This window comes from Musa acuminata, chromosome BXJ1-9 (assembly GCF_036884655.1).
Source record: "Musa acuminata AAA Group cultivar baxijiao chromosome BXJ1-9, Cavendish_Baxijiao_AAA, whole genome shotgun sequence".
NCBI lineage: Eukaryota > Viridiplantae > Streptophyta > Magnoliopsida > Zingiberales > Musaceae > Musa > Musa acuminata.
In genome coordinates this window covers 10,222,673-10,250,086 of record NC_088335.1, presented here as the reverse complement: position 1 = coordinate 10,250,086, position 27,414 = coordinate 10,222,673, and the positions used below count along the sequence as shown (strand labels likewise).

The 27,414-nt window shown below is 40.0% G+C and overlaps 4 protein-coding genes and 1 long non-coding RNA gene across 5 annotated transcripts; 2 read left to right on the top strand and 3 right to left on the bottom strand.

Annotated features, from left to right (window-relative positions):
- Positions 1-1,748: 1,748 nt before the first annotated feature.
- LOC103997992 (abscisic acid 8'-hydroxylase 3) lies at positions 1,749-4,310 on the bottom strand. The gene is made up of 9 exons (XM_009419350.3): positions 4,046-4,310; positions 3,620-3,938; positions 3,385-3,537; positions 3,044-3,292; positions 2,863-2,952; positions 2,642-2,720; positions 2,439-2,545; positions 2,153-2,271; positions 1,749-2,071 (listed from the first exon to the last, which is right to left on the bottom strand). The coding sequence occupies exons 1-9, from the start codon at positions 4,240-4,242 to the stop codon at positions 1,939-1,941; spliced, it is 1,446 nt and encodes a 481-aa protein (XP_009417625.2). The 5' UTR covers positions 4,243-4,310; the 3' UTR covers positions 1,749-1,938.
- An 822-nt stretch (positions 4,311-5,132) lies between these two features.
- Positions 5,133-6,586, top strand: LOC135594264 (uncharacterized). Its single transcript, XR_010480049.1, has 2 exons — positions 5,133-5,481; positions 5,632-6,586. It is a non-coding gene; the product is annotated as an uncharacterized LOC135594264 (long non-coding RNA).
- Positions 6,587-19,387: 12,801 nt separating this feature from the next.
- On the top strand, positions 19,388-20,478 carry LOC103997991 (ethylene-responsive transcription factor ERF109-like). Its single transcript, XM_009419349.3, has one exon. It carries the CDS (start codon positions 19,999-20,001, stop codon positions 20,476-20,478), a length of 480 nt encoding a protein of 159 aa, XP_009417624.2. The 5' UTR covers positions 19,388-19,998.
- A 17-nt stretch (positions 20,479-20,495) lies between these two features.
- Positions 20,496-23,835, bottom strand: LOC135586060 (galactoside 2-alpha-L-fucosyltransferase-like). Its single transcript, XM_065082977.1, has 2 exons — positions 23,068-23,835; positions 20,496-22,109 (listed from the first exon to the last, which is right to left on the bottom strand). The coding sequence occupies exons 1-2, from the start codon at positions 23,444-23,446 to the stop codon at positions 20,644-20,646; spliced, it is 1,845 nt and encodes a 614-aa protein (XP_064939049.1). The 5' UTR covers positions 23,447-23,835; the 3' UTR covers positions 20,496-20,643.
- A 1,584-nt stretch (positions 23,836-25,419) lies between these two features.
- Positions 25,420-27,300, bottom strand: LOC135593144 (galactoside 2-alpha-L-fucosyltransferase-like). Its single transcript, XM_065082976.1, has 2 exons — positions 27,073-27,300; positions 25,420-26,916 (listed from the first exon to the last, which is right to left on the bottom strand). The coding sequence occupies exons 1-2, from the start codon at positions 27,278-27,280 to the stop codon at positions 25,466-25,468; spliced, it is 1,659 nt and encodes a 552-aa protein (XP_064939048.1). The 5' UTR covers positions 27,281-27,300; the 3' UTR covers positions 25,420-25,465.
- Between the last annotated feature and the right edge of the window lie 114 nt (positions 27,301-27,414).

The window sequence follows — 27,414 nt, the reverse complement described above, 5'->3', positions numbered from 1 at the left end:
AAGTCATCTCATAGTCTATGGAGAGATATCGATATCGAGGTGTCCAATGTCTTCTAAAGTATACTGATCTTAGAAGCTGTGGAATTATCTCAATAGAGGAGTAGATATAGTCATGCGTCATCATTTGACTCGGCTGATATATGAATCCTTCCAAATTTTCTTTTGTCTCGTTAAAGCCATTTAACTTCTGTATCCGTTTACAATTAAATCATGCTTTCATTTGTCACCTTAGTATCCATTAAATTCTTTATCTGCTTCGTCATACCATCAACATCAGTCTCCGAATCTATTGCGAGCTACGAATGCAAGTCTGTCGACACTCTTAGAAGCAAGTGATACGTCTACTCCATTGATCTTTCCCCTTGACGGCTTGTACGATCCACCAGGAGTCACCGAACGATGATGTTGAGAAGTCGGCGATGAAATGGCTCACAGGAGTCCCGTAAGGAAGCTGCTCAACATTATAATGCCACGAGCATTGCGTTCTTTCCTTGCCTCTGTGCTAAGTGAAGTCGGCGTTGCTCGTATGGCAGTGACTTCGAATGGTGTTCGACAAATCTCCATCAACTCACCGATTTTTCTATGCAGGGACATGACTTCCGGAAGTATGTCTCCCTCCGCCACAATATATTTGCCCAGCCACTCAATTTCAACGACTCCTCTCGATTCCAGAAGAGACCTGCACAGTGCCCCCCCACATTCACCTGTCGACGTTGACGAATGCGTGGGAAGGTGCCGAGCCTAAACCCTCGTGAAATCACTAGAGCGTTGAAATCTCGATGCCTAGAATGCTGCAGAAAATTTGTCTTCCATACGAAACTCATCCTGTGGATATCATCCTAAGATGTTACAGCTCTGATCGCTAATGTCGTCGCTTTGTGGCCTGAGGACCCGAAAGTGATGCAGCTGCAGGGGTGGGCTCGTCGAGGCGGCAAAATCCGACACACGATCTGGTAGAGATTCTGATATGATGTCAACCTGACGATTTAGCGGAAGATGTGATTTGAGTATGCTACGGTGCTCATATAGTTCATTAGTCCGATAAGAACTTCGAAGCATCTAGAAATGGAGCTCTACAAGTCAAATTACTTAATACCTAACCTAAATTTGTTTGGTCATGTTTGGATAAACAAACTTGCACGCAATGTTTGGTCATGACCGATCGATCGAGAAAAACAAAAGAACATCTAACTAGCTTTGAATGCTTAATTTGAGTGCACGCTGAGATGTGACGGGACTTGCAGAACCCACATTGCTGTGCAAGGGTCAGTATCAAATGCCTCAGCTCTCCAGAGACTTCTCAGGCCGGTGCCGGTGCCGGTGCCGGTGCTGGTTCTGTTGTGTGACCCCCAACGAGGTGGAACCCCGGCTAGGCTGTTCCGAGGACTTGTTGGTACAACCGCACAAGGGGCATCCACATCCCCGTCCCCACTGCCGAATCAGACCGTCGCTGCACCGTCGTCCACACGTCCGGTGTGAGACGAGCACGTCGTGTCCTGTTCCTCGGGGCACATGCAGCCTTTCGGCTCCTCCTACTTGTGTGGCCACCTGAGGCGGCCGAGGACACACACCTGGAGCACCGCGCGGCGCGACACATGGCGACCCGTAGCACATGGAATGTGGCAGCGGGTCCCCCGTCGCGTGGAGGGTGATGTCACAGGTTATGATGATACTTCGCCATCTGATCATGGAACGGCGACTGAGTGGGAAAAGGAAACATGCACGTTGAGGGACCGCAGACGCACCACTTTAAGAAAGAAGAACTCCATTTCATTGAATTAAAATATATGTTGGAAGGATTAACACAATTGGAGAACAAAATTAAGGGGGGGGGAACAGAGGAGAGTCGACCCCTCTCTCTTCTTCCGGGGGAGAAGCCCTCAGGGATCATTCATTATACAGGATAGGTTAAAATGGAGTAGCATCAGGTTTTCTCGCTCATGCAGGCGGACGTCCTTGTCCTGCTTCTTCGCTGCCGCCGGTGACTCTCCACAGCTTGGCCGGAAGTCCTTGCTTGGGCACCGGGAAAGGGCAGTACTCCACCTCACCTTGGTGTCCCACAATCTCCCACCTGCATCACCATGCACCCCAAGCTATCAGTACCAGTTGGTGATGATGAAGACAGCAGTACAATCTTTGAGCGTGCTATAACCTGTATTTGGTCGCAAGATGATGGATCAGAATGAGCATTTCAAGTTTCGCCAGCTCATTGCCGGGGCAAGCGTGAACTCCATTCCCAAATGGCAAGAAAGTATTGGGCTTCGGAGCAACCTGTGTATACACGATTACTATCTTTATCAAGTCTACGGTTCCCCAAAATAAAGGAAATCGAGTCTTTTACAGAGGCAAGCAGTCATATTTATGACGCGAACAACGTAACCGAGAAGGCATGCAAGACATAAAAGACATGAAAGAAACTATGTATGCGTAGATCATACCTCGAATCTACAAGGATCGAACACCCGCGGTTCTCGAAAGAATTCTGGATTGTGATGTATGTTCCTGAACAAAGGCATCACCTTCCAACCCTTTGGTATAAGGTATCCTGCGTTCCATGACCATTTGGCTTAATACTTCACAGTTACAGTATGAAACACTACGTACACAGGCCACTGTTATGGCGTTACTCGTGCTCAATTACCTTTGTACACCACATCAGCCACAGCCTCCCTAAAAGTGAAAGAAATGATGCTCGCCATCCTTAAACTCTCCAATATAACCTGGATCAGAAGAGAGGTACACCACTTGCCATGGTCAATCATAAGCACAGAGAGACAGTCGATGAAAGAGAGGTATCCACTATCATCACTTGTGCAAAGGGGGAAGAGAAGTCCACACACGCACACACACACATCTACTCACCTTGTGAGTTAGAGCCATGCTTCGCGTTTGCCCCCATGTCAGGGGTCGACTTCCAAACTCGTTGCTCTGCTGGATCACCATTTGCTCCGCCTACATGAAAAAGATGGCGAGGTCCGATCAGTGTCCCTGCTAACAAGTTAGTTCTCGAACTGATCATGACTCGGTGCTTCGGTGTTCTTACTCTGACAGATTCAAGAAGCTTCGGGTGGTCGTGGAGGAACTTTAGCACCCATGTCATGACGCTGGCCGTGGTGTCCTGTGCGGCAAACAGTACGCCGATGATGTTGTCGGCGATCTGGTCGTCGTTGAGGTGCTCCCCCCTTTCGTCCCGAGAGTCCATGAGGCAGCCCAACAGATCGTTCTCTGTGACTCCCTTCGTCCTCCTCTCCTTCATGATCTCACTCAGTATGCCGCGCAAACGTTTCCTTGCCTTCACGCGGAAAAGAACCGAGTACGGGTTGTAGATAAAGCAGGAGCGGAGCTGGAAGAGACGACGGCGGGGCGATCAGAATCCTTGCTTACCTGGATCGCCTTGTGGTACGGGGTCCCGGGAATGTACGTGGGGAAGGAATTGTAGCCCTTGTCGACGATGAAGTAGTTTTTCTTCAGCTCTACTTTGTACCGCTCGTCCAATCGGCCCCCAAAGATGGTGAGGATACCGACATCAAAAGATAACTGTAGCGAAAATTGAAGTGAAGCCAAGGTGGCACAGAGGTACTAGCTATTATGTTGTCATGTCAGGCCAAAGTCTACCGACCTTCTTCATTGCATGAAAGGTTCTGACCTCCTGACCCACCCATGATTCCAACATGGAGATCACTATGCGTTCGACGTCGGGGACGCGGCCGCGAAGCGCGTCCGGCGACAACGAGCCCTGGACGAGCTTCCTCAACCGCATGTGGTAGTCGCCTTGGTGGAAGAAGAGCGCCCGGGGCCCGATCATCCGCTCCTTGCTCCTCGGGTACGTCGGCTTGAACAGATGAGCCTGCGTCACCAGCACGAACCTCGCCGCCTCGGGGCTGGCCAGCATCACGCACGGGTAGCCCAACAGGTGCGTCTTGAAGATCTCGCCGTACCTGCGACAACACGCCGCACCCCCATCCCCACCACCATTGAGCCCCATTCACCACAACGAAATATTCGAATTCATTCAGAAAATCATGTGCGAGAGAGCAATGGGTACCTCTTCTGTTTGGTGGCAAAGAAGACATTGGGGTCTTCCGAGTAAAGCTGAAGCGTCTCTCCCACGTAAGGCCATCCCATGGAACCAGGTGGGAGCTTATACCCGTCCTGGGATTTCCTCTTGCGCTTTCTGAGGAAGAGCAAGGTTGCAAGGGCCAGGAGAAGGAAGCTGAGAAGAAGGCTGTAAGCCATCCCCATCCCTTCAGTCGTCAAAACTGGGGGTGATACAGAGGTTTTGAGAGGGGATCTTCTGCTGGTGGGGTTTGGGAAAGCATTGATGGGTTTATATAGAGAAAGGTGGGAGAGGGAGAAAGAGGGGCATAGTTGGCAAGTGGCCAATGGGATGGAAGCGCATCCTTTTGATCCCTGCGGTTAGAGCTCTAATTGGACGACAATGTTTTACCATATCTAGATTACTGCTTCACCAGATTTCACCGTATCTTTGCCTGCCAAATTCCAACCCAACACGTGGCCTCTACGCACGAAAAATACCGGGTCGGGAGACGTCCTTGTCAGAGTCCGTGAGGAACTCCTGCACAGCACATGCAACCCATCCGGCTCCACGCGATCCGGTCTGGTTCGAGCTTTCCTTGAACCATTGGGTTCTTCCATTATAAGCCAAATTTCCATCAACTTGGGAGACCACACCACGTGTCTCTTAACTAAGGCGAGTTCTTAAAGGCTCGTTATGGCTGTCATCCATCCATATTAAGATTGGAAGTAATGATCGTAGAGACCCGTTAGTCGTTGACGCTTCACGAGAAACGGGGTCGATCCGAATCCGTTATGGGCGGGGTGGGGGCGTTCCGAGAGAGGGGAGGAGGTCACACCGGATGGGACGGCCTCATGGATCGAGTGCAGGTACGGCGGATCTGCGTGTCAGATCGGGCTCGTCGACGCGGACCCGCTTTATTCCGCATCGACCCAACCAGAGTGCAGTCCAGCTGGAGGCGGGGCCCGCGGAGGACGGCCATCGGAATCGAGACAGCTGTGAGGAAACACGTGTCGAGACGGCGGTGGTCGGGGCTCCAGATAGTTCTAGCGCGCCTCCAGCCATTCCGTGCAGCGAAATCCTTCGCGCCCCGGCTTTGTCGGCCTCGCCCAACGCCAATCCCCCACCCCCGCGGTTCCCTTTGCGCTGCCTCGTATGTGCACGAGGAAATGCCCCAGTGAAGGCCAGCTTTTACCATTATTGGATCGCCATCACTGCTCCACATCCTCCTCCTTCTCCTCCTCCATGTCATGCTGCTGCAAATGACAGGCCCTGCTTTCTCGAACGGCCATGGCGTCGCCATCACCCCCCCCCCCCATCCGCTGGTTTTAATCCGCAGCTGAGTGAACGAGACGCTTGCTTTTCGACCATCCTAAACATATTTTGTGGTGCCAGGAACACGAAAGTGGCTGCCGGAGCCTTTCGACTCGTCCACACTAAACCAGGTAAACTCTCCGTTGCCCTTTGGCCAAACCTTTGAATTTTATCAAAATAATAATAATAAAAATCAATCGAAACAAGCAATACAAAAATGTTTAGTTTTAAACTCGAGTCACATTTCAACTACTTCAATTAGTCTCATTTGGTATGATTAGTGTTGGAGATGTAAGGCGAATTACAAGATAAGGTTAGAATAGCTTTCAGCAGCGCGACGTCATGGAGGGTGTTTCCTTGCTCTGCATAACGAGTTCATCTCTTCTCACATAAAGGAGTTGACGTGGGCCTCGGAAATACGGATTTGATATTACCAAGTCACCATTAGCACATCTCATCCTATATCATGTGGAATCTATAAGATCGATGCGGTCGCTAACGATATCGGACGCTAATATAAAGATATCGACGTGGGAAAGATGATGTCCGCCCTTTGCCGACGGAAGCGGTGCCAAGATGTTGTTCCACGTCACCACTTAGACGGCACGTGCTGGAATCCAACATAGATTTCTCCTTGAGAAACGCCTAGAACTCTCGCTCGTCGGTGTCTATTGGGACTTAATCGTGTGGGCAACACGCTGTATTGGGTTTTTGGCTTCCAATAATGCGTGAGTGACGATGTGACGCCAAATAAATCCCTTGCTAATTACAACCCCGAAGTCTATCTTCCTCCTGCTGACGACCCACGTCAAGCTCGCCTTGTGGTTGTGACGGTTGCAGGCAAGCCCCAGCTCGACGCTGCGCCGACTACGCGGCACTGGCCATGCCCCAGATGTCATGGCACCCTATGCTCGTTGGACAACGTAAGACATGTTGCTATGGATTAGGACGGTTGGTGGCAGGGATGGGGATGTTTCCCATCAAGCTGACTGGTTCCCTACAGTCCTCCCCTACTGTACGCCTTCCATGGCGTTCTCGAACCAGCTCAAGCTGACTCTATTATGTCGGTGACGGAGACGAGCGGAAGAACGAATACGAAAGATCAACTCTCTTAACTCTACCATATTAGATTGTTGTTTTATTTTTACCTCTCTCGGCAAGAGTTTACTAGCTCTCTCTACTATTGTAAATGATGATACTATAAAGTAATCAACTTATCACATGTGAATGAATGATTTATACACGATGAGGCCAATGCCTATCACATTGAAACGTTCATCAATGTAACGAAAAAAAAAAATCTTATGTTAGGATTAAAATCAAATAATATTATATGAGTTTTGATATATAACTTTAGATGTCATCCAAAAAAAAGAATCTTTATATGATATTTATATGATATGTTAGATTTAAAGCTCATTGTCTAAGGAGAACTAGACTTTCTTTCTCCTCTCTTCCTATCTTTAGAGAGGTTATAAGAGAAATCGTGATCTCTCAACTGCGTATTCTATGACATATTTTTTTAGTTAATATAGGTCCTATCTATTTATAAACGAGAGCAAAGAGTCCTATCTTCAGTGTTCATATGTGAGTATTCCTAATGAATCCTACTATAATTTGAACTTCTTTTCTATTAGTTAATATTTATTATCAAAATTTAATTAATTTTATTATATATCTTATCTAATTATATAAGGTCACATAATCTTACAAAAAGACCTCGATATTATAAAATAATTCAAATGATCAATAATAAAACATAAAAATTTATTAATAATAAATATAAGATTTATAAGGTTGGATGGAGAAAACTAAGGTCCATAAAATAGAAGTCTCTCTTAAATTAACCTAAACTTAAGAATAAAGTCTTATACATCATATGACATAAGATTTGAATAATTTTCTCAATTTTTTAAAATTTATTAGAGAAAAAAATAAGATCACTTAAAGTGTTTTTCTTCTACATCACTCTCATTAAAATATTAAAATATACATGGTATGTATGAAACAACCAAGCTCTAATGTCATTCACTAAGCAATTTGAATTAGGAATCCAAAAGTTTCCCAATCCTAACACCTATAAATTTCATCTTCATGTGAACAATATTGACTGGTCAATGCCAATTTGAGAAAAAGGATACGCTTCCAATTCGGCCAATAAATAAAGATGTTGACCACCGAAACGTACTCCCAGAATTAATTGGCCTTTTCTTCCTTTCGAAAGATTTCTCATCGAACATCCAATCGAAAAAGCCCTCATAATTATTGAAGAAATGAGTCAATTTCTTCCATACACCTTCAAATAATAAATGATCCAACATTCATTAGCTTGTTCTTTTCCCTTGCAACGCATCTTGATACACAACTTCTTAGTCGCAAGAAGCTGTATATGTTGCGATCCACCTTTTTATTTTTCCTTTTAAACCAAGGAAAATATTGATTAGATTTGAGCATCTCTTAATTTAAACATAATTATGTTTGGAAACATATTTATATTTTTAATATTTATTTAAAGAAACAAATTTAAATGGATGTGCTGCTATGAAATGAATATTCGGTCGTCAGATGCTTTGAGTGTTTCATAAATAATAAATAAAATTTATATTTTAAATATAAATTAACGTAAGTGTTGCTTGATAAATGTATATTTTAAGAATCCACTAAATATTATGTGATAAATTTATCATTCTAATATTTTAAATATTCGTTCAAAAATAAATAAATATTTTTTTATTTAAATTAATAATAAATAAATGAATGTATGTAATCTTATAAAAAAAGATCATATGGCCCAAATATATAATAAATAAAAAATATAATCATATTAATGAATATAAAATAATATAAAAATAATAATAAAATTTTACCTTATATATGACATCAATCATGTTGACAATATTATGATTTTAGATAATATTATAGGGTATTATAGAAATTTAAAAAATTATATTATCATCCTGTAAATACTGAAACACTCGAGTAGTATCGTCGCCTTTGGGTTGGCCAACTCATCTTGGTTTTAGCCTGATTGAGGAACTCTGGTCTTACCTAACATCTTGATTGCCCAAGGAGACATCGATCGCAAAGAATGTTTCTTATATGAAGATTAATGTCGGGAGGAGGCTCTAAATGTGATCTCTCCGATGCTCAAGTCGAGTTTCTAAAATTAGATTTTAACATGAAAAGAGAGCATAACCTCGATAATCATGCTTGTATTTATTTTCTTATAGTTTATTTTTCCCGAATGATCATAAAAGTATTTTTTATAACAAAAAATATTCAAAGAATATTTTAGAATTCTGTTGATTTAGTGATACCAATGAATTAGATTAGATGATGTAATTGTTATCCCATCAACAAGTCAAAGATTTAACAAAAAATGAATTCCATGTTAATGATGTTTTCCGTTCGTACCTTCCGATGTTAGCAACTCATATGAGTCTGTCAATAATATATATATACACTAATGTGCGGTCTATCTCCGCAATATTACATCCAAAGGCTGACTCAAGCCAGCATCAGGTAGACGAGCAATCAGTGGCCAAACCCTATGAGATATCAGACCATAAGATCCCAGCACAGTTGTGTGATACGCTTGACTGATGTCCTCACTCACTCCCAGTTGTTGTTGTTTCAAGGTCCTACCTTAGGTCTTCGGATGGAGATGTGAAGAATGTGCCCACTTTGAGTTGAACTGTAAGTCACTGATGACATCCATAGAACATTTCTCAAGCATCTCATACCTGCGTTCCTTTCGGCCTCGACCTCATGTGCACTGCTGTAGCTTTCGAGTCATTCTTATGGTCCTGCGTTCCTCGGTGACATACATTTTGGAAGTATAAGTCACAGTGGGTTTTCTTTGAACAGTAGAGGAGCACCACTCATCGGATTCAGATGAGTTGCACGGTTGTAGTTTGTACACAGCTTACATGATTCTGTGGTGTGGGCATGCACTGAGAACAACCCACCAAAGTTACCCATTCGTGGAGCTCATATTGGAGTCCTGATAGGGATGATACATCAACTTTTTTACCTTCGGTCGACCAAAAATTCTTCACGGAAACTGGGAATATACTGCATTCATTTGCTGACTTGTTACGGCCACCACGAATGATGGAACTCTTCCTCCTCTTCGTATGATGTAGCTGCATGCTTCATTTCCATGCACATGAAATGATATGGTCCCCGGTCATAATTTGCAGTGGTGAAAGGAACAAGGAAAGGATAGGAACGAGGAACAGTTTGGGTGCACCACCATTGGCTTGTACTTGGATACAACTGGCCTCGAGAGCAGTCCCATGAATGGCTCAGAAACAAAGTACGTAAGATTTGTGTAGGTGGCCTGTTAGAGTGAGTGCAGATCATCATCACCATCGGTGAGTGATGATTAAATGTCTACTAGTGGAGGAGTGACTGGAAACCCAAGATCTGAATACGTGGTGTGGAGGACCATCTTGTCTTCCATGGCACTGCGGCCCTTCAACTCTCATGCGTGCATGCATGCATGCGAGCAGCTGCAGGAGGGCTGTGATGCACACCGATAACTCCACATTGCTTGGCATGTGATCGAGTGCTGTTAGGTTTCCATGTCCTTTTCGATTTAGTTCGCACTGAACTCGCGTGGTGCAGAACATCATCCATCGAGGAGGACCAAATGCTGAGAACAACAAAGATGAGGGGAAAGGGATGGGTTGAGAGGGAAACAACATCTTCAAAATCAAAAGAAATTAAAGGGATAAATAATCAAATAACATATCAAAAAATCGACGTAATTCGATAATTTCCGAGACAAGAATAAAATTTTCATCATATAAGCTTCTTACCATATTAGGATTTTTTTATCCTCTTAAAATAATAATTATTCAAATTTCAAAATACTTACCCATCCTAATGAAATGAGTCTATATCAGTGAGCTAATCTTCATAGGGAACAGTCCTCAAACCAATCTTCCACGTGAACAAACATTATCCGAGCAAAAGAAGTGTGATCGACGACGGCGCCTCCAACACCAACAGCACAGCCGACGGGCAAAAGAGATTTAACGTGGAAGACGAGAAACCACACATGTGGGATCTCCAAACTTAATATCACATGATGAGGTAGTATCTCCACTGACGATGCTTTCAATCAAGCTCGAGTATCCATGGAGCTCACTGCCCATTAATGCAACCCCCCCACCCAACCCCAGGCAGGAAGAGAGACGGATGGAGGCTTGGGAAATTATAGCATATGGTTGGAGAGTCGATGGCACCCACTTTTGGCACATACGGCGCCAAAACCCAAAGCCTTGATTGATGGCATTGGATCCCGGCGTCCTTCCCTTGTGTTGTGTCACCCCTCCATGGCTTTGGGTCGGATATGTGTGGGTACGGACGTGAGTGGCTGTCTCTATTATTTGGATGGGGATCACCAACTCCATTGTTGGGCGTGGCGAGGTAACGAAGGCGATGGGCGGACTAGGACGTGGACATGGGGAGGAGGAGGAGGAGAAGGGCCTCAGAAACGTGATGCATTTGCTCTGTTGCTTGCTCGAGCTGATCTTTTGTTGTTTCGTCGAGCTTATCTCTCCTTCTATTTTATTCTATTACTTGCTTTTTAATAATATTTTTAATATATTATTTACTTATGTATTTATATAAAATGTAAGTGACGAAAACGAGAATTAAACTCAGAATCTTACGATGATCTATCAAAGATATTTACTGTCTTTATTTGGCACATTGTTTGCTTCATACTTCTATATTTTTGATATTTAGATATTATTTAAAAAATTACTTTAGTAAAGTTTGAATGAAAAATATATAAATTAACCTAAAATACCTTTGATTAAAATGTATAAAATTTCAATACTTCTGATGCCCATCATGGTTGGGCCGAGACAATTGGGCCGGCCCATCAAGGTTCATAATAGTTTACTAGAGAGAGAGAGAGAGAGAGAGAGAGAGAGAGAGAGAGGTGTCTCATATTAAAGATATGTGATTTGCAACAAGGAATTCCATAAGACAAAAAGCCATCCCTCTTCCAATTATATTGTTACATCCGACCGATTAATGCCACTATGGATGCCTAAGGTTAGCACTAGCAATTGGCTTAGAAACACATACTCCGGTTGCATTATTTCATTGTATTCACATATGAGTTGGTCAAATCAATTTGGTCTGACTCGAACCAAAATTTGGTTAGTTTTAATTTTAGATTATAATATTTGATAATTATGATTTGATTCTTTTTTTTTTTCTCTCTGACGGGGACTCCCTCCCTTCTCTCTGAGAGAGATAATTATGCCTAAGGTTAAAACTATACCGGATAAATACATAATAAGATTTCTCTAATATTTAAGTTCATTAAAAGAATTTACATGCCAAAGTCCAATTGACAATCTATATGTATCATAGGAGAGAAATATTTGCAGCTTGCATATTAAATCTTAGCCTTCCTTCTTAGGAAGTCCAAAGAAGTGTTCGAGTCGATGACCTTGAAACTCCTATGAGCAGGAGAAATGGGATCACATTATCAAAAGTCGAAAAGGAACTTTTCTAATTAGCTTTTTTTAATTCTTGTGGTGTCTTGATTTTGGTTTTTTTATGATTTTTTAATCAATGTCTTATTCTAGTATTATCCTATTTCCATTAGAAACAATGGTCAAAACGATGTAATGAAGTCATCATAATCAAACTCGTTTTTTGAATGTTATTATAATTAGAAACTGCATGCCTCTCGAGAACGTCTAGAGGTATACTCTACGAGATCTATCATATGCCCAAGTTAGTAATAAGCTCAAGAAAGAGAGTCTAGCATAAGAAGGCAATGATAAATACATACATAATCTCCTCAAATCTTAATAAGATACCATATTATTACCAATCGTCATCATCATGTTAAACTTATATGTTTATATTGTGTGATCAATTAGATGTCTAGCCATGTAACTAATTGCCATATAACCATTGATGACAGTACCAATTATTATTTAATTAAGAAAATGTACCATGAAATTGATCTTTGTAGACACTGATTTATATAAAATTTATATTTTATCTTTCTATTATTTTATTTATTTATCAGAAGGTTTTATCGTCATAAGCTAATGCCAAAATTAGTCATCGATCCACACGACATAGTTGAGTTGATATAATCCACTTTTTGAAATGTGATTACGATATAAGCATTAAGACATTCAATATATCCAATCAAACAAAATATTTTTATGCACCGAATGTGCTTTTTCAAGATACAAACATCAAAACGTTCCATACATCCTATCTAACAAAGCATCTTCCTACGACGACGATACATCCCCTCGAAGCACCCCAAAACGTAAGTATCACTTCATAATTTAGCAAACATGTTTATGTATATGGATGCATCCACTTAAAATATAAGTAGTAACCTTATTAGCATCTTCCAGTAGGCGGAGGCAGAGAGACCTTGTCGGACGAGAGCAAGCAGAAGGCAATAGTGCCAAGGTGACAAACTGGTTTCTCATCTCTCCATCCCTTTCTTCAATTAGAAGAGGAGCAGGGGTCGAGAAGAGAGAGAGAGAGAGAGAGAGAAAGCTGGTGAAGCTTTCTCATGTTCTTGAGCCCCATAACCCAAAAGGGTTCAGCGGTCAAGGATAGAAGGAAGATAGTACGAGTCCGTTGACAATGGAAAGATGAGCTCGCTAGCTTTTGGGTCATTCCACCATTATCAACGGAAAGATAGAATATTAATTTGTAGTGCTAATATGTTATGATTGGCTTGTAAGAGGAAAGAAAAAGGAGGCACATAATTATATAATTATTTTTCGTTCAATCTTAAATTACAGTAGCTTTATTATTATTATTATTATTATTATTATTATTATTTCATAATCCTACTATTTTAAACCATAACTAATACTTAGTTTATTTTCTAAACTACTCTTGATATTTCTTAAAACATCAATACATTAATGCCAACATTTCATTCCCTTAACGTATTATTCACGAGCGATCATAGCTTCTTTAAAATACTCAAACTTATTTTTTAGTAATACCTTGGTGAGTATCTTTTAGTAATGCCTTACTTGATTATTGGAGTTGCAATGCTATACTTGAATTTTATTTTTTCTAATTCTTTTATTCCGATGAAGTGCTGATACGATAGATAAAACAAATTCTTGGCCATTGTTATTATGATTTATTGCCACAAAAGATCTCTGTTACTTCAATTTATTTTTCTCCAAGATCTTCAAGAATCCTTCTTAGCTAAATTGCTTAAGAAGTAGTCATAGATGTTGAAGTATATTCAGCTTCTACAAAGGATCGTACCACTTATTGTTGTTTCTTTGAGCTCCATGACAATACACCACAATCATGTGTAAATCCACCCCATTCACTGTCAAAAAATCCAACTGGCTTCAGGTCTTCTTGGCTTGTCCAACTTGATTCTAAATTCTTTAGTACCTTGTAAATATCTGACAATTCTTTTGGTAACTCCAAAATGAACGTGACTGGGACTATTCATGAATCTAGAAAGTATACTTGTAGCAAACATAATATATGGCCTTGTAGCTATAAGTAAGGTATAATAAATTACCAATCAAGCTTCTACAAAGAGCAGTATCAATCTTCTTTTTTTCTTTAATTTTTCACCAACTAGTAATGGTGTGGTGATAAGATGGCATTCAAACATATTAAACTTCTTTAGAACTTTGTCCACATAATCTTTTTAGAAATAAATATATTGTTTTTCTCTTGATATATAACACTGCCAAGAAAGTGTCTTAGCTTCCATGTCATTTATTCCATATTTATTCAACATGTATATTTTGTTTTCTTAATCTTTAATAATAAATTTAATGGCAAGAAAGTGTTTGCTCAACTTCATATTTTGTTTTGTATATTTATTCAACTTGTATATTTAATGGCAAGAAAGTGTTTGCTCAACATAGACCTCTTCTTTTAATTCTCCATTCAAAAAAACTGATTTCACGTCAAGTTGATACAACAATCAACCTTTGTGAGTTGCTAATGCAATCAAAGTTCTAATAATATATGGCGAGTGACTGGCGTACAAAATTTCATCATAGTCAACTCTATACTACTGTGAGTAATCATATCTTGTTTTTTTGCACTGAGCCATATGCTTTATATTTCACATTGTAAATTCATTTGACACCAGTAGTATCTTTATTTTGAGGTCTATCAACTAGTTCCCAAGTATTATTCTAACATTGTAAATTCATTTGACACCAGCAATATCTTTATTTTGTGGTCTATCAACTAGTTCCCAAGTATTATTCTAACATGATATTCTAACTAGTTCCCAAGTATTATTCTAACATGATATTAGGTCTATCTTTATTCTAACATGTTCTAAACAAGAAAGTGAGTAAAAAAAAAAAAAAAGAATGATTGAAGAAAATAAGAAAGGAGACAATTAAGCTGCACATGAATAAGGAAAGAATATTAGAAGATATTTATATGTGAGAAGAGATTGAAAAAGAGGATGAAGAGAATAGTCCCCGCATTGGTAAATATTAAGAGAGTCAAATGATATATATTTGAGTGTGACCCTCAATTTTTAAATTTGAGTTTTAAAATTATAATAATGTTTAACTTAATATATGTTAAACTTGTGAGTTAACATCAACTCTTCTTTTACTATTTATAATCTTATTTTATTTTTTAAATATTTTAAACTATTAAGAATATTTGTAACTCCTCATTATTATATACAGCTTTTTTTAATTTATAAATAGATATTAATACCATCATCTTCCTCCTCTTCTTTTTTTGCCTCCTCTTTCCTTTTCCTCTTCTTTCTTCTTTTTCTCATCCTTCACCTCTTCTTCTTCTTCTTCTTCTTCTTTTAAAAGTGAAAATTATTAATTTTGAATTGTTAAAATAAGAACTCTATTTATTTTATAATAATTATTAAATTTGATAAAAAATAATTTTATTAAATATTAAAAAGGTTAAATAAATAATAACATATGAGCTTTCTATATGCTATAATAAGCAATAGACGAGTCTCTATTTTTCTAAATCATCTTGGCATCAATATCAATAAAAACTTAAAAATATTAACAAGTGTGTTTGAAGGTATGGATAAGGTAAAAGTTTTAAGGCTTCAAATTTTTCGATCTTATAAAAGATACAAAAACTCTTTATATGCTATAACAAGTAATAGGTAAGTCCTTATTTTTTTGAACCATGTTAGCATCAATATTAATGGAAACTTGAAAAATATAAAAAAATGTATTTGCAGGTATCGATAAGATCAAAATTTTAAGGCTTCAAATTCTTTGGTTTGAATTCAAAACTCTTATAATAAAAAATTCTAAATCTATCACCCAGTTTTGCTCAAAAATCTCTTGTATTATGAATCAAATAAAGTCTTGCAGTGAAAACCTATAAGATCAAATAATAGTAAAAAAAGTTTTAAGGAGTTTATCTTCAAAATTTTATATATCTTCTACTACTTTAGAATAAGCTAAAGATATAAGTATATTATCTATTAATGAATTAGTGGTTTATTTTTAGTTCATGAAAAAAAAAAAGTGAATAGATTTTCATATAAAACTTTTAAACATACTTTCCAAATGAAGATATGTCAGAAGTAGGACAAAAATAAATTTAGAAATTAGATCTCAATGAAGTGGTCAAAATGGTAGAGGTAATGGATGATTTGGTGCTTAAGACAAAGGATCAGACTTATCAAATAAGAGTTAGAGGAACTTTAATGAAGATAATAAAGAAACTTATCAATGTATTTGTTGCAAAAAAATAAAAAACAAAAATATTGTTGATACAAATATACAAATCGAAATGTTCCTTTCTGCATTCAATATAAAAAAACATGGCTATCTTAAAAAAGATTATTGGAACAAAAATAAGTAAATTATCAAAAAAATAAAAAATATTTTTTTATGACATTTGATAAAGAATATTCTAGATTTGTTTAGTTTTGAAATGTAGATTTAGTATTGGTACAAGGGACAAATTTATTTTGAAGGCTTAATAATTTAACTAGATCAATAGTATAGATGAGAAATGATAGTAAGGTTCAAGTGGAAGAAAAATGAACAGTTGCTATGAACATCAAATTTGATAAAAAAATTTATGAATGATGTGATATTTAATTTTGGTTTAAAATAAAATATTATTAATATAAGATGGGTAACTGATGAGAAAAGGATATTATGTTATTTTTTATGATGAAAATATTTGATTTATAATAAAAAAAAGATAACAATTATGAGTATGATAAAAAATAAAATATTTTTTTTATTATTTTTAAATTTCTCCTTACATGCATTCACTACTATTGTTGTTGATAAATCAATATTATAACATAAAAAATATAGCTATCTAAATTATGGTTTGACTAGATTTTTTAAATCAAAAGAATATAATAGTTGTTTTACTTAAAATTAAGAATAAAGATATTGTTTGTGAATCTTATGTTTTTAAAAAATAACAAATAAGTCATTCTTAAAGAGCTAAAGAATAGTTGAAACTTTTGCATATAAATATCTATAGACCTATACAGACAGTCTCACGTGGTAGAAGTAAATATTTTTTATTATTTATAAATAATTGCATAAGAATGATGTGAGTATATTTTTTTGGAAAAAAAGCTAATGCCTTTTTTGTTTTAAAAAATAAAACATATATAGAAAAATAAATTGATTATTTTATTAAAACTCACCATACTAATAGAGGGGGTGAATTCACTTTAATTTTTTTTTTACTTTTTTTATAAAAAATATAAATATTCATATAGAACTAATTACAAGCTACAACCCTTAATAAAATAGAATAGTAGAGTGAAAGATATGAGTTGTGATCGAAGTTGTCAGATGTTTGCTTAAAGAAAAAATAATACTAAAAAAATTTTAGGTAAAAACTATGACTACAGTAATATATTTATTAAATCACTTTCCTACTTAAGATAATATAACGAAAAACATCCTATGAAGTATGGACTGAAAGCCAAATGTAAGTCACTTAAAGATATTTTGTTATGTTGTTTTTCTTTATGTTTCTATAGAGAAAAGAAATAAACTTGATGACAAAAGTACTAAATGCATATTTATGAGATATAGCAATGAAATAAAAGGTTCTATATTTTATGATCCTACAACTAAGAAATTAATCATAAGTTGTGATATTATTTTTAATGAAAAAATTAAAATTATAAAGCAGTTGAAATTTCAATAGTTATTGGAGAGGAAGGCTATAAGAAATATATAATACATTGCATATAGTTAATGCCTCACCCAAATCTTCTTATATTTTGAAAGATTTTAATTCAAAAGATTATAGTGATATTGAAAAACCTTCGATGAAATTTAATAATTTTTTACAGATATATCAGTTTAGTGATTTTATATATTTTACTTTGAAACCCACTTGTTTTGAAGTTACGGTTAAAAAGAAGAATATGTGCAAACAATAATGATGAATTACAAGTTATTAAAAAAATAAGACTTAAAAGCTGATAAATTTGCCCCTAAGGAAAAGAAGCAATAGTTGCTAAAGGATATACTCAAATTTCAAATATTGACTTTTCATAATCTTTTTCTCTGGTTACTAAAATCGATATGATTAGAAAAGTATTAGCATAGAAAAAAAATGATAATTTCATCAATTTAATGTTAAATCAACCTTCTTAAATGGAAAGTTGCAAGAGAAGGTTTATGTAAAGTAGATGGAAGAATTTAAAATTAAAGGACAAAAAGATAAAGAATACAAATTGGATAAAATATTATATAATTTGAAACAAACACTGAGAGTAAGAGACAATAGAATTAAAAGTAGCTTCTTTAACATAATTTTAAAAAAAAGTTTAAGTAAGTTGACTTTCTATATAAAAACCCAAGGTATGAAAATTTTTATTATCTGTTTGTATATAGACGATATTATTTATACTAAAAATTCATCAGATATGGTTGCTGAATTTAAGAAAAATATGATGTCATGATCAATCTAAAGCTTTTATATTATTTTCTAAGAATAAAAATTATTCAAGATGCAAATAAAATTTTTTTATGCCAAGGAAAATATGTTAAAGATTTATTAAAAAGATTTCAAATAGTAGCTTGTAAGCCGGTGAATATTCCAATAAATACAAATGATAAACATATGCTAAATGATAAAAATTGAAAAAATAAATGAGAAACAATATAAAAATTTATTTAGAAGGTTAATTTATCTCAACATTCAAGGTCAAATGTTATGTTTGTAGTTAGTTTATTGTCAAGATTCATACATAGCCTTAGCAAACATCACTCTGAGTAGTTAAAAAAAGAGTTCTTATATACGTTAAAGGAACTCACAATTATGACATATGTTATGAGCAAGTGAAAGATTTTAAGTTGTATTCGATAGTGATTGAGCTCAGGGGTGATTTCATAGATAATAAAAAAGTAAAAATATATTATTTTCTCAAGCTTCGAGACAGAATATGTTACGGCTACAAGTATAACATGTTAAGCAATTTGACTTCAAAAAATTCTAGTAAAATTTCAATAATAGCAAGATGAACTAACAAAAATCCAACAAGTCTATTATTGTAATGATAGAATTGTATGTTCCATCGGCACACAAATGCATTGAAGTTTGTCATCACCTCATTCGTGAACTATTTGATAAAAGAGAAATTCAAATAAACTACTATAACAACGAAGATCAACTTACTAATATCTACATAAAAATTTTAGTAAAAAATAATTTTAAAGAGAAAAACTTCAAGTAATAATTATTTTGAATTAAAAAATATGATAAAATTAGTTTAAATAGTTATGATTAGATGTAATAAAAGATAAGAATTTAGGTTAAGATAAATAGATGAGTAGTGTACGGATAAATATGAGGAGGTTTATTGAGCTATAATTAATTATATTTTAAAAAAATAGATTTTATCGTTTGATTAATATAAATATAAATATATATTTTTAGATGAATGAAAGGATAAAAAGCCTTTCTCTTTCTTCGTACGCTTTCGTTCTCTTGACCAAGTCCAGGAGAAACTCATTCCTCAGGATTTCTACATTGCCACCACGCACACCGACAAGACTACAACAGCGTGTGGGAGACGATGACTGGATTTCTTATCCAATGCTTCCGTCGTCCTCTTCTCTACGGGTGTTGTCGGTAAATTATGGATTATATAAAACGTTAAAATCAAATTGAGTATAGATAGATAGATAAATAAATAAATAAATATTTTAATTTAGTCAGTCATGTAATCCATAATTCTATTTCACACTACCTGTCATCTCTGGTCCAGTTGTAACTCTATATGATCTGAGAAAGCCAGTTTGACATCCTCTCGTTATTATTCTCTTCGCCTGCCACGAGTAGGCGATGACTTCCGCAGCTTTCACTTTCTCTCGATTCACATTCTCCACGATTTATTTAATCCCTTCCTGAATCCGCTTCGTCCCTACTCTTCGCCAACAGCGGATGCAGTCGCCAAAAGCGCAGTCCATGTCCGCGTGAGTCTTCGATGTGTCAAACCATGTCACGCCTCTCCTCCCTCCCTTAAAACCTCAACTCCTCTTCCCGCCGTAGCATGCAGATCAAACCAGAAGAGAGAGTCGTCCTTCCACCACCACCTATTATCAGTCAACCCACGTCGATTCAGCAAAGAACAGCAGCAGTAGCAGCAAAGGGCTATGTCGGGCTGCTGCGATTGGCAGCCGTCATCCTCACGCCTGTCGCGCGAGCAGGAGACCTCCATCATCGTCTCCGCGCTCGCTCACGTCCACTCCGGCTACGCCACTGCCCCCGCCGAGCTCCCGCTCGCTGACACCTGCCGTACGTGCGGCATCGAAGGGTGCCTCGGTTGCGAGCTCTTCTCCTTCGCGGACGACGAGGGAGCCGTCGTGCCGTCCGACAGCAGCGGCTCCGGGGGATCGAGGAGGAAGGGGAAGAAGGGCAGCAGGTACCGGGGCGTGCGGCAGCGGCCGTGGGGGAAGTGGGCGGCTGAGATACGCGACCCGAAGCGGGCGGCGCGCAAGTGGCTGGGCACGTTCGACACTGCGGAGGACGCCGCGCGGGCGTACGACCGCGCCGCCGTCGAGTTCCGAGGGGCGCGCGCCAAGCTCAATTTCCCGCCCCCGGACAACACGCCCTCCTCAAATCCTGATCGCTAGAATCATAAATGAATAGTTTTACAGTGTCACCGAGATCGATCCTCTTCAACATCGTTAATCTTTCAAGAAACACACCTAAATTATGCATGAATAGGGTCTCTGTAAAGAAAGAGAAAGGAAATGTTCGAGTGTACAAATATGAATGTTGCATCCGAAGGTCAAGAGCTACCACTCATTGCGATCGACTACCTTAAGCCCCCAACTCATGTCTTCGCAATGCCTGACATACGGGACCAGAGCCCCTGTATCAGCACCTGTCTTGGCCTTGCAGTCATAGAAGGGAGGGGCATGAAAACAAGGTTCAATGGACATGGCTTGACGGCAAGGAGGGTCAGGAGCTGTATGGTTTTCGGGCTTGAAGAGGATCCATGGTCGTAAACCACCAAGACCTTGAGCCACATACCCGAACGTAGACCATGCGCTTGTCACCAACGCATCTGTCAAGCTCAAGAGATAGATCTCTGCTAATGCTTTCATGTCGTGCATTTGCTTCTCTGTCTGCTGGTATCCTTCATGGCTCGGTTGATAGACACTAATGATTTCACCGGTGACTGTAGGGTGCTCCCAGTACATGTTCCTGATGTTTTCAGAGTATCCAGAGTTCAAAGAAGTCATAAGCACAGCTTTTGATTTGGTTTTTGGGGTCGAAACCACAGTGTCTTGGCCACTGGCGTCGGGAAGAAGCTTTGCCTTCTGAGTGCATGCAAGAATTTGGTCTAACACATACTGAAATGGACCAGCAGCGGTTTCAAAGGTTCTCACCTGTATGCCCACTCTTTCATCTGCCTTGGCAAGATAAGATTGATAATATCTGGTGATCAAACCCCACACTGAATTGGTAGGGTGGAAAAGATAACGTCCCAAATGATGGAAGACTGTCTCTTTCTCTGGGAAGAGATGTTTTAGTTCTTCTTCATATGTTGGGATCATAAAGAGGGATGGCACGAAGTAGTTGTTCGATCTCAACAACAGCCAAGGGACAAATCTAAGAAACCTCTGATCATCTTCGCAGAAGAAAAGCTTATCATAATCACCATAATCATGAGATAAATGGAGATAAATGTAATCAGGCAGGGAGTGTGTTGAAGTACCATCATCACCGTTACCGATAACCTTGTCTTTTAACATGTTCCCATAACTCTTGGGTGTCTTCATGTCAAAGGTATCGAACTCATTGATGGGGAAATCCAGAGGTAGAAGCCATGAGCTTTCAGGAAATGGCTCACAAAAGAGATCAGCCATGTCGAAACCTCGGTCGATAAACAAGACCCTGTTTGTTAGGAGAGCATATAGAAATGCTGAAGCAATAGACAACATCTTGTTGCCTAAGCCACTGTATGATATCCATATCACATAGTTGCACTCTGTTGATTGGGTGCCATGATCAGATTTCAACTGCTCAACTGCTTTCTTGTACAATTCAGTGTTCGGACCACATTTCTTGTGGAGAGCTTCATAGTTTCTCAGTTTCTCCACCAAGTAAGAAGACGGTACATGAGGTGATTCTTTCCGGTATAACACAGATTGGTACCTGCTTAGGCAGGATTGCTCATCAAACCCAGCAGCAAGCAAGCCATGAAGAAATCTATCCTTTGGACCACCAAGGGATGGAAATGTACCATTCTCTAAACCTAGAAAACATGTTAAGTCCTATGAACTTTGCAACAAGAAAATTACAAATGAACAGTAACCTGAGAAAGCAAATATCATGTTGTGGGTAACATTGTATGATGTCAATCTATGGTAGAATAGACATATGACTTTATTGCTAAACAGAGGAACCAATATGCTTTTATAAAGATTCGCAAACAAGTATATATGCACTCTGGAAAACTCTCATATACGCATCAAAGAATGTACATCGATCCATGAAAGATGAAAGAGCCAAGTTTCAGAGTTGTGTACCCCTGGTAGATAAATTACTTGAAAAAAAAATAAAAATTAAGAGCTGTGTGTCGGAAATTCGACTGCAAAGAAAAGGTCAACTAAATTTATAAGGTGACTTTATAGGATAAAAATAGCATAATTGAAACCCTTATTTACGTCAAATTTGGTGGCTTAATTTTGTAAAACATAAAGCAGTTCGGCATCATCATATCAAAGTGCACACAAGTCATGACAAACTGAACTGACAAAGACTCGGAGCTAATATGTGGTATATTGCCAACAAATGACAGCCTAATCTGCAAGTCAACATCAACATGGCCAATGTGCTATCAACAAATCATTAGCAAGCTTAGCAGATAAAACCTTGTGGAATAGGATTGAAAGATACTGCATTTAGATATATCGCACCATACTACACTGAAGCATATATATATGCAAGATGAATCCTTGCGTCTCCTTGGTTTTACTTATGGTCGAATGTGATACTGGTCGATGCAACAACAACCTAATCTGATTCTTGTATAAGTTCATGAATTATAACTACGATTTCAGCCACCTTAAATACTACCTAATTCAACTTTGCGAGAAATTAACCCTAAGAAAGTGTCAAATTGGATACCAACAGGATCTGAAGCATCGCAAGAACCTACGAGATCAAGCGATCGTGATACAAGTGGAGAAGGGCGGGGAGGTTAGTCGTACCTCCTTTTGCACGAAGGCGATCAAGCGGAAAGCTGCGGTGGGCTCCGGACAGGGCAATGCAGATGAGCAAAAGGGAGGCGAGCAGGAGGAGCGCGGTCGAGGGGTGCAGGTGCATGAGGCGCGGCGGCTTCCTCCCCGCCGCCGCGGAGGAGGCCCAGAAAGGCCCCTCTCTCTCCGAATCGGGGGCGGGCGCCGGTTGCTGCGGCCTCCTCAAGCGCTTCGTCTCCATCACCACCGCAGCGTCCTTAGAATTCTTCCCTTCTATATATAGAGTTCGCGAAATAAGTGATCGTCGCAATGATTTGGATGGTTTCTCCAAGGTCGAGAGCAGGCGCATCAAAAGGACACGGTTAAAACCCATGGTCCTATTTTGACACATTTAGTCGAACCGGGCCGGGTCATCGGATCGAAGGTACATCCATCTTTTGATCCAACGATCGGTACATGATCTTATTGGACCGGAAATTTTGATCCGATGACCCGAGTGGGATCCTCAATCCGTTTACTGCCCTACGGTCGAAATCAGGTGACATATTTGTCAACCCTAATATTAATGTGAGGAATCGAGAGACTCTGACATGTCTGGGAAAATTCTTCCAATGACTTGTATCCCACTCCTCCACCATCGTCATTGTTCATGGGCAACCACTAACAAAGGTCTCACCGAGATTATATATACATATAAACAAGGGATTCAGCTTATCGTAATCGACTCCATGATCTCTTCTGCAAGATACGCAGCCTTGCAGGTCCCGTATGCATGAAGAAAGAACGGTGCAAGAAACATAACCATGTAAGAAAACAAAAGAATGCTGATAAGATCATTGCAACATGGTGGTGCATTTTAGGGAGTCGGGCCAAATAAATTAAGGCCTCAGTCAACGTCCAACGAAGTTACCTTGGGTGGCTCGACGGAGGAGGAAGTAGTGTGAATTCTTGTATCTGAGATGTCAAACGAGTGCAACTGAGCTGATGAAACAAACAAAACTCAAAGATGGCATCATGGATTTACCTGTTCCGCCTACTGCAGCTTCCTGGATCCATTTCGACGATGGCCTCCTGAATGATCCAGCAAGGAGCACCAGAAGAGGCACACGGAGCAAGCAGGCGACTGGGATCGCCCATGCTCGGATCAACGTCATGGAACCGTTCCTCTCGAGCTTGGCTTCCGAATCCCCAGCCGTCTCCAAAATCCGGCAGCTTCTGTTGCACTTCACCCTCGTTCTATTAAGCGCTGAAGAAAGAAGCTGGATGGCTTGACGTACGTACAAAGATCATATCCAGATAAATAACTGTAGAAAGAAGTAATTAGGGGCTGTCAACAACCGGCAATGAGAACCCCCCTAAATCTTAACCGGCAACGAGATCGGGCATGTTCTCAGCTTGCACTAGTTCTTCTACCAACCCCTTGATCGATCCTCTTCTTGCAAGCCGTGGTTTTGCTTGCCAAGCGATGATGCCAGTGTCGTTTCTCCCTACTTTTTCTTTTGAAGTGCATCGAGACTAAATGGAAGCTTCAAACATGCATGTTACTCGATTATTTTGCTGATTCCCTGACATCAATGTTTCTATATAATCTAGCCGGTCAAAATCTGAGGTGGTGCGTTCAGTCCCATGGCTAAGATGCACTTTGTCTTGTGCTGCAACGAATGATACTGATCTCCTTCAAGTCATAACCCATTCCGGCTAACATAGACGACTAATAAAACCAGGAGGGGGTGCTGAAGAAGTCGACTTAAGCAATCTGAGTTGACTAGGAGGAGGAGGAGTTCATCTTACTAGTTTGAACACCAGTTCAGAAACTCCAGCGAGATGATGCATAAGCGGCATGTTGAATCATAAAAGAACAGCTGATTGCCTTGTATAGATTCATTGCTTGGTCTCTTCTAGTCTTGGATTGGAAATAATTAATCACTTGTGGAATCAAGAACAGCAAGTTTGCCGCCTTTGCAAGTCAGAAACCGTGGGTTGACTTTGAATAGCCTTCAGTCGACTAGGATTAGAAGAGCACTGTTTTGGACTGTCATCTTGGCTGTTTTTAGCAGCAGATTCTGCAAGTTGGCTTCCAATTTAAGAATTCAATTTCAATTAATCTTTTCATGTAGGATGAGTAGCAGCAAGATATTTCATGAATAATTTGATTTGTTTGTATTTATTTCATTTTTTTATTGAGTAAGATTCAAATATATTACAACTTATTTAAGCTAATCAAATTTATTTTATTAATAAATTAATTATATTACTATGGCATCATCTTGATATTTAAAATGCGAATGCATTTGAGTTGGTACTCTTTGATTAGACTATATTTTCTTTTCTTTGGCAATAATAATATGAAATGATGCGTTATCGTCTTAACATCGATGAGATTGAAAGAGTATGGTTTCTTTATGACAGTCTAATCAAAAAGCTTAACGCCTCCATTCTCATCTTCGCACTGCCTCACATGCTGAGCCATCTTCTTGTTGATTCCGCCATGGTCTCGGCACACGTCCGAGGGAGGAGGTATCAGGAAGCATGGCTCCGGCGACTCGGCCCAGCGGCAAGGCAGTTTGGATTTCCAGGGCTTCGTCAGTATCAGCGGCTCCAGCCCACCGAGCCCCTGAGCCACGTACCCGAAGGTGGAGCAGGCGGTGGTGATGAGAACGTCGCTGAAGCTGAGCAGAGTGATCTCCGACAGTGCCTTGACGTTGTGGTTCTGATGCTCCGTCTGCTGCTTCCCCTCGTGGCTGGCTTGGTACACCCCGACGATCTCGCCGGTGGTGGTCGCGTGCTCGTAGTACATGTTCCTGATCCTGTCGGAGTACCCGGAGTCCAAACTGGTCGTGAAGACTGCCGTCACCTTAGCGTCGTCCTCAGCCGGCCTCGCCGTATGCCTAAGGTCGATGCTCGGCAGTATTCCTTCTTTGGAGGAACAGTTCACGATCTGACCCAACAAAGTCTCGAAGGGAACGGGCTCGTTTTCGAGGTTCCTGATCTGGATGCCTACCCTTTTGTCGGCCTTGGCCAGATAAGCGTGGTAGTACCTCGTGACGTACCCCCACACGGTGTTACTCGGGTGGAGAAGATACCGCACCAGGTGGTGGAACACAGTCGTCCTCTCCGGGAACAGCCGCCGGAGCTCGTCGTCGTACTCCTCGACGAGAAACAGCGACGGCACGAAGTAGTGGTCCGACTTCAGCAGAAGCCAGGGGACCTTCCGAAGCATCTGCTGCGCGTCTTGGCAGAAGAACAGCTTGTCCCACTCGTTGTAGTACCATGGCAGGTGGAGGTAGACGTAGGCCGGCAACGTAGCGTTGGCGGAGGAGCGCATGTCGATGCTGATGACCTTGTCCCGGAGCATGTTGCCGAAGCTCTGCGGGGTGTCCTTGTCGAAGTTTTGGAAGTTGTGGACGGGGAAATCCGAAGGCAGCACCCAGGAAGTCCCAGGAAATGGCTCGCAGAAGAGGTCGGTGAGTTCGTGTGGGACGTGGACGAGAAGGACTCTGTCGTTGAGGAGAGCGTACAGAAACGAGGAGACGAGACTGACGACTCTGTTTCCCAGGCCGTAGTGCGGGATCCAAACTATGTAATTGCACTCCATGGCCGCGCTGCTCTGCTTCGACTTCAATCGCTCGATAGATTTCTTGTAGAGCTCGGTGTTTGGACCACATTTCCTGTGGAGAGCTTCGTACCTGCGCAGCCTCTCGACGAGATACGGAGAAGGAAGGTGAGGCGACGCCTTACGATACGCTGCAGACCTGTATCGGCTGAAGCAGGAACAATCCTCGAATTCAGCAGACAACAGACCGCCAAGAAGCTTGTCCTTCGATGCTTCCCCGACGACCGAGGAAGAAACGCTCGTCGAGCCTACAAGGAATATAAGAAGATGCAGCGGAGGTTCGGTGAAGTCACAACAGAGGCATCACCTCCTCGTCCCTCTAAATACTTGTTTATGGGCATCTGCTTTGGATCACTCTGTCGAAGAACTGATACCGTAGATAACACGAAGGGCACGGGGATTACCTTTCGGGTGCGTTGCACCCTGAAACCAATCGAAAGACGGCCTCCGATGATCTCCGACGAGGAGGAGCAGAAGAGGCACACACAGCACGCAGGCAGCTGGAGCTGCCCATCTCATCCAGGCTCTTCTGCCGCCCTTGGTCTCCGCGTCCCCGGCACTCTCCAGGCTGTGGTACTCCCTGCTGCGTCTCGTCCCAGTGATCGCCTCCATGTCCGACGTGCTACGAGAAACACAGGGTCGTCGGTCAACAAGAAGCATTCGGGTGGATATGATGCAGATTAATGCACAGATAAGTGATTGATGTGTGGGCCATACTATTGGAATAATTGGGTGGGAAATTGTAG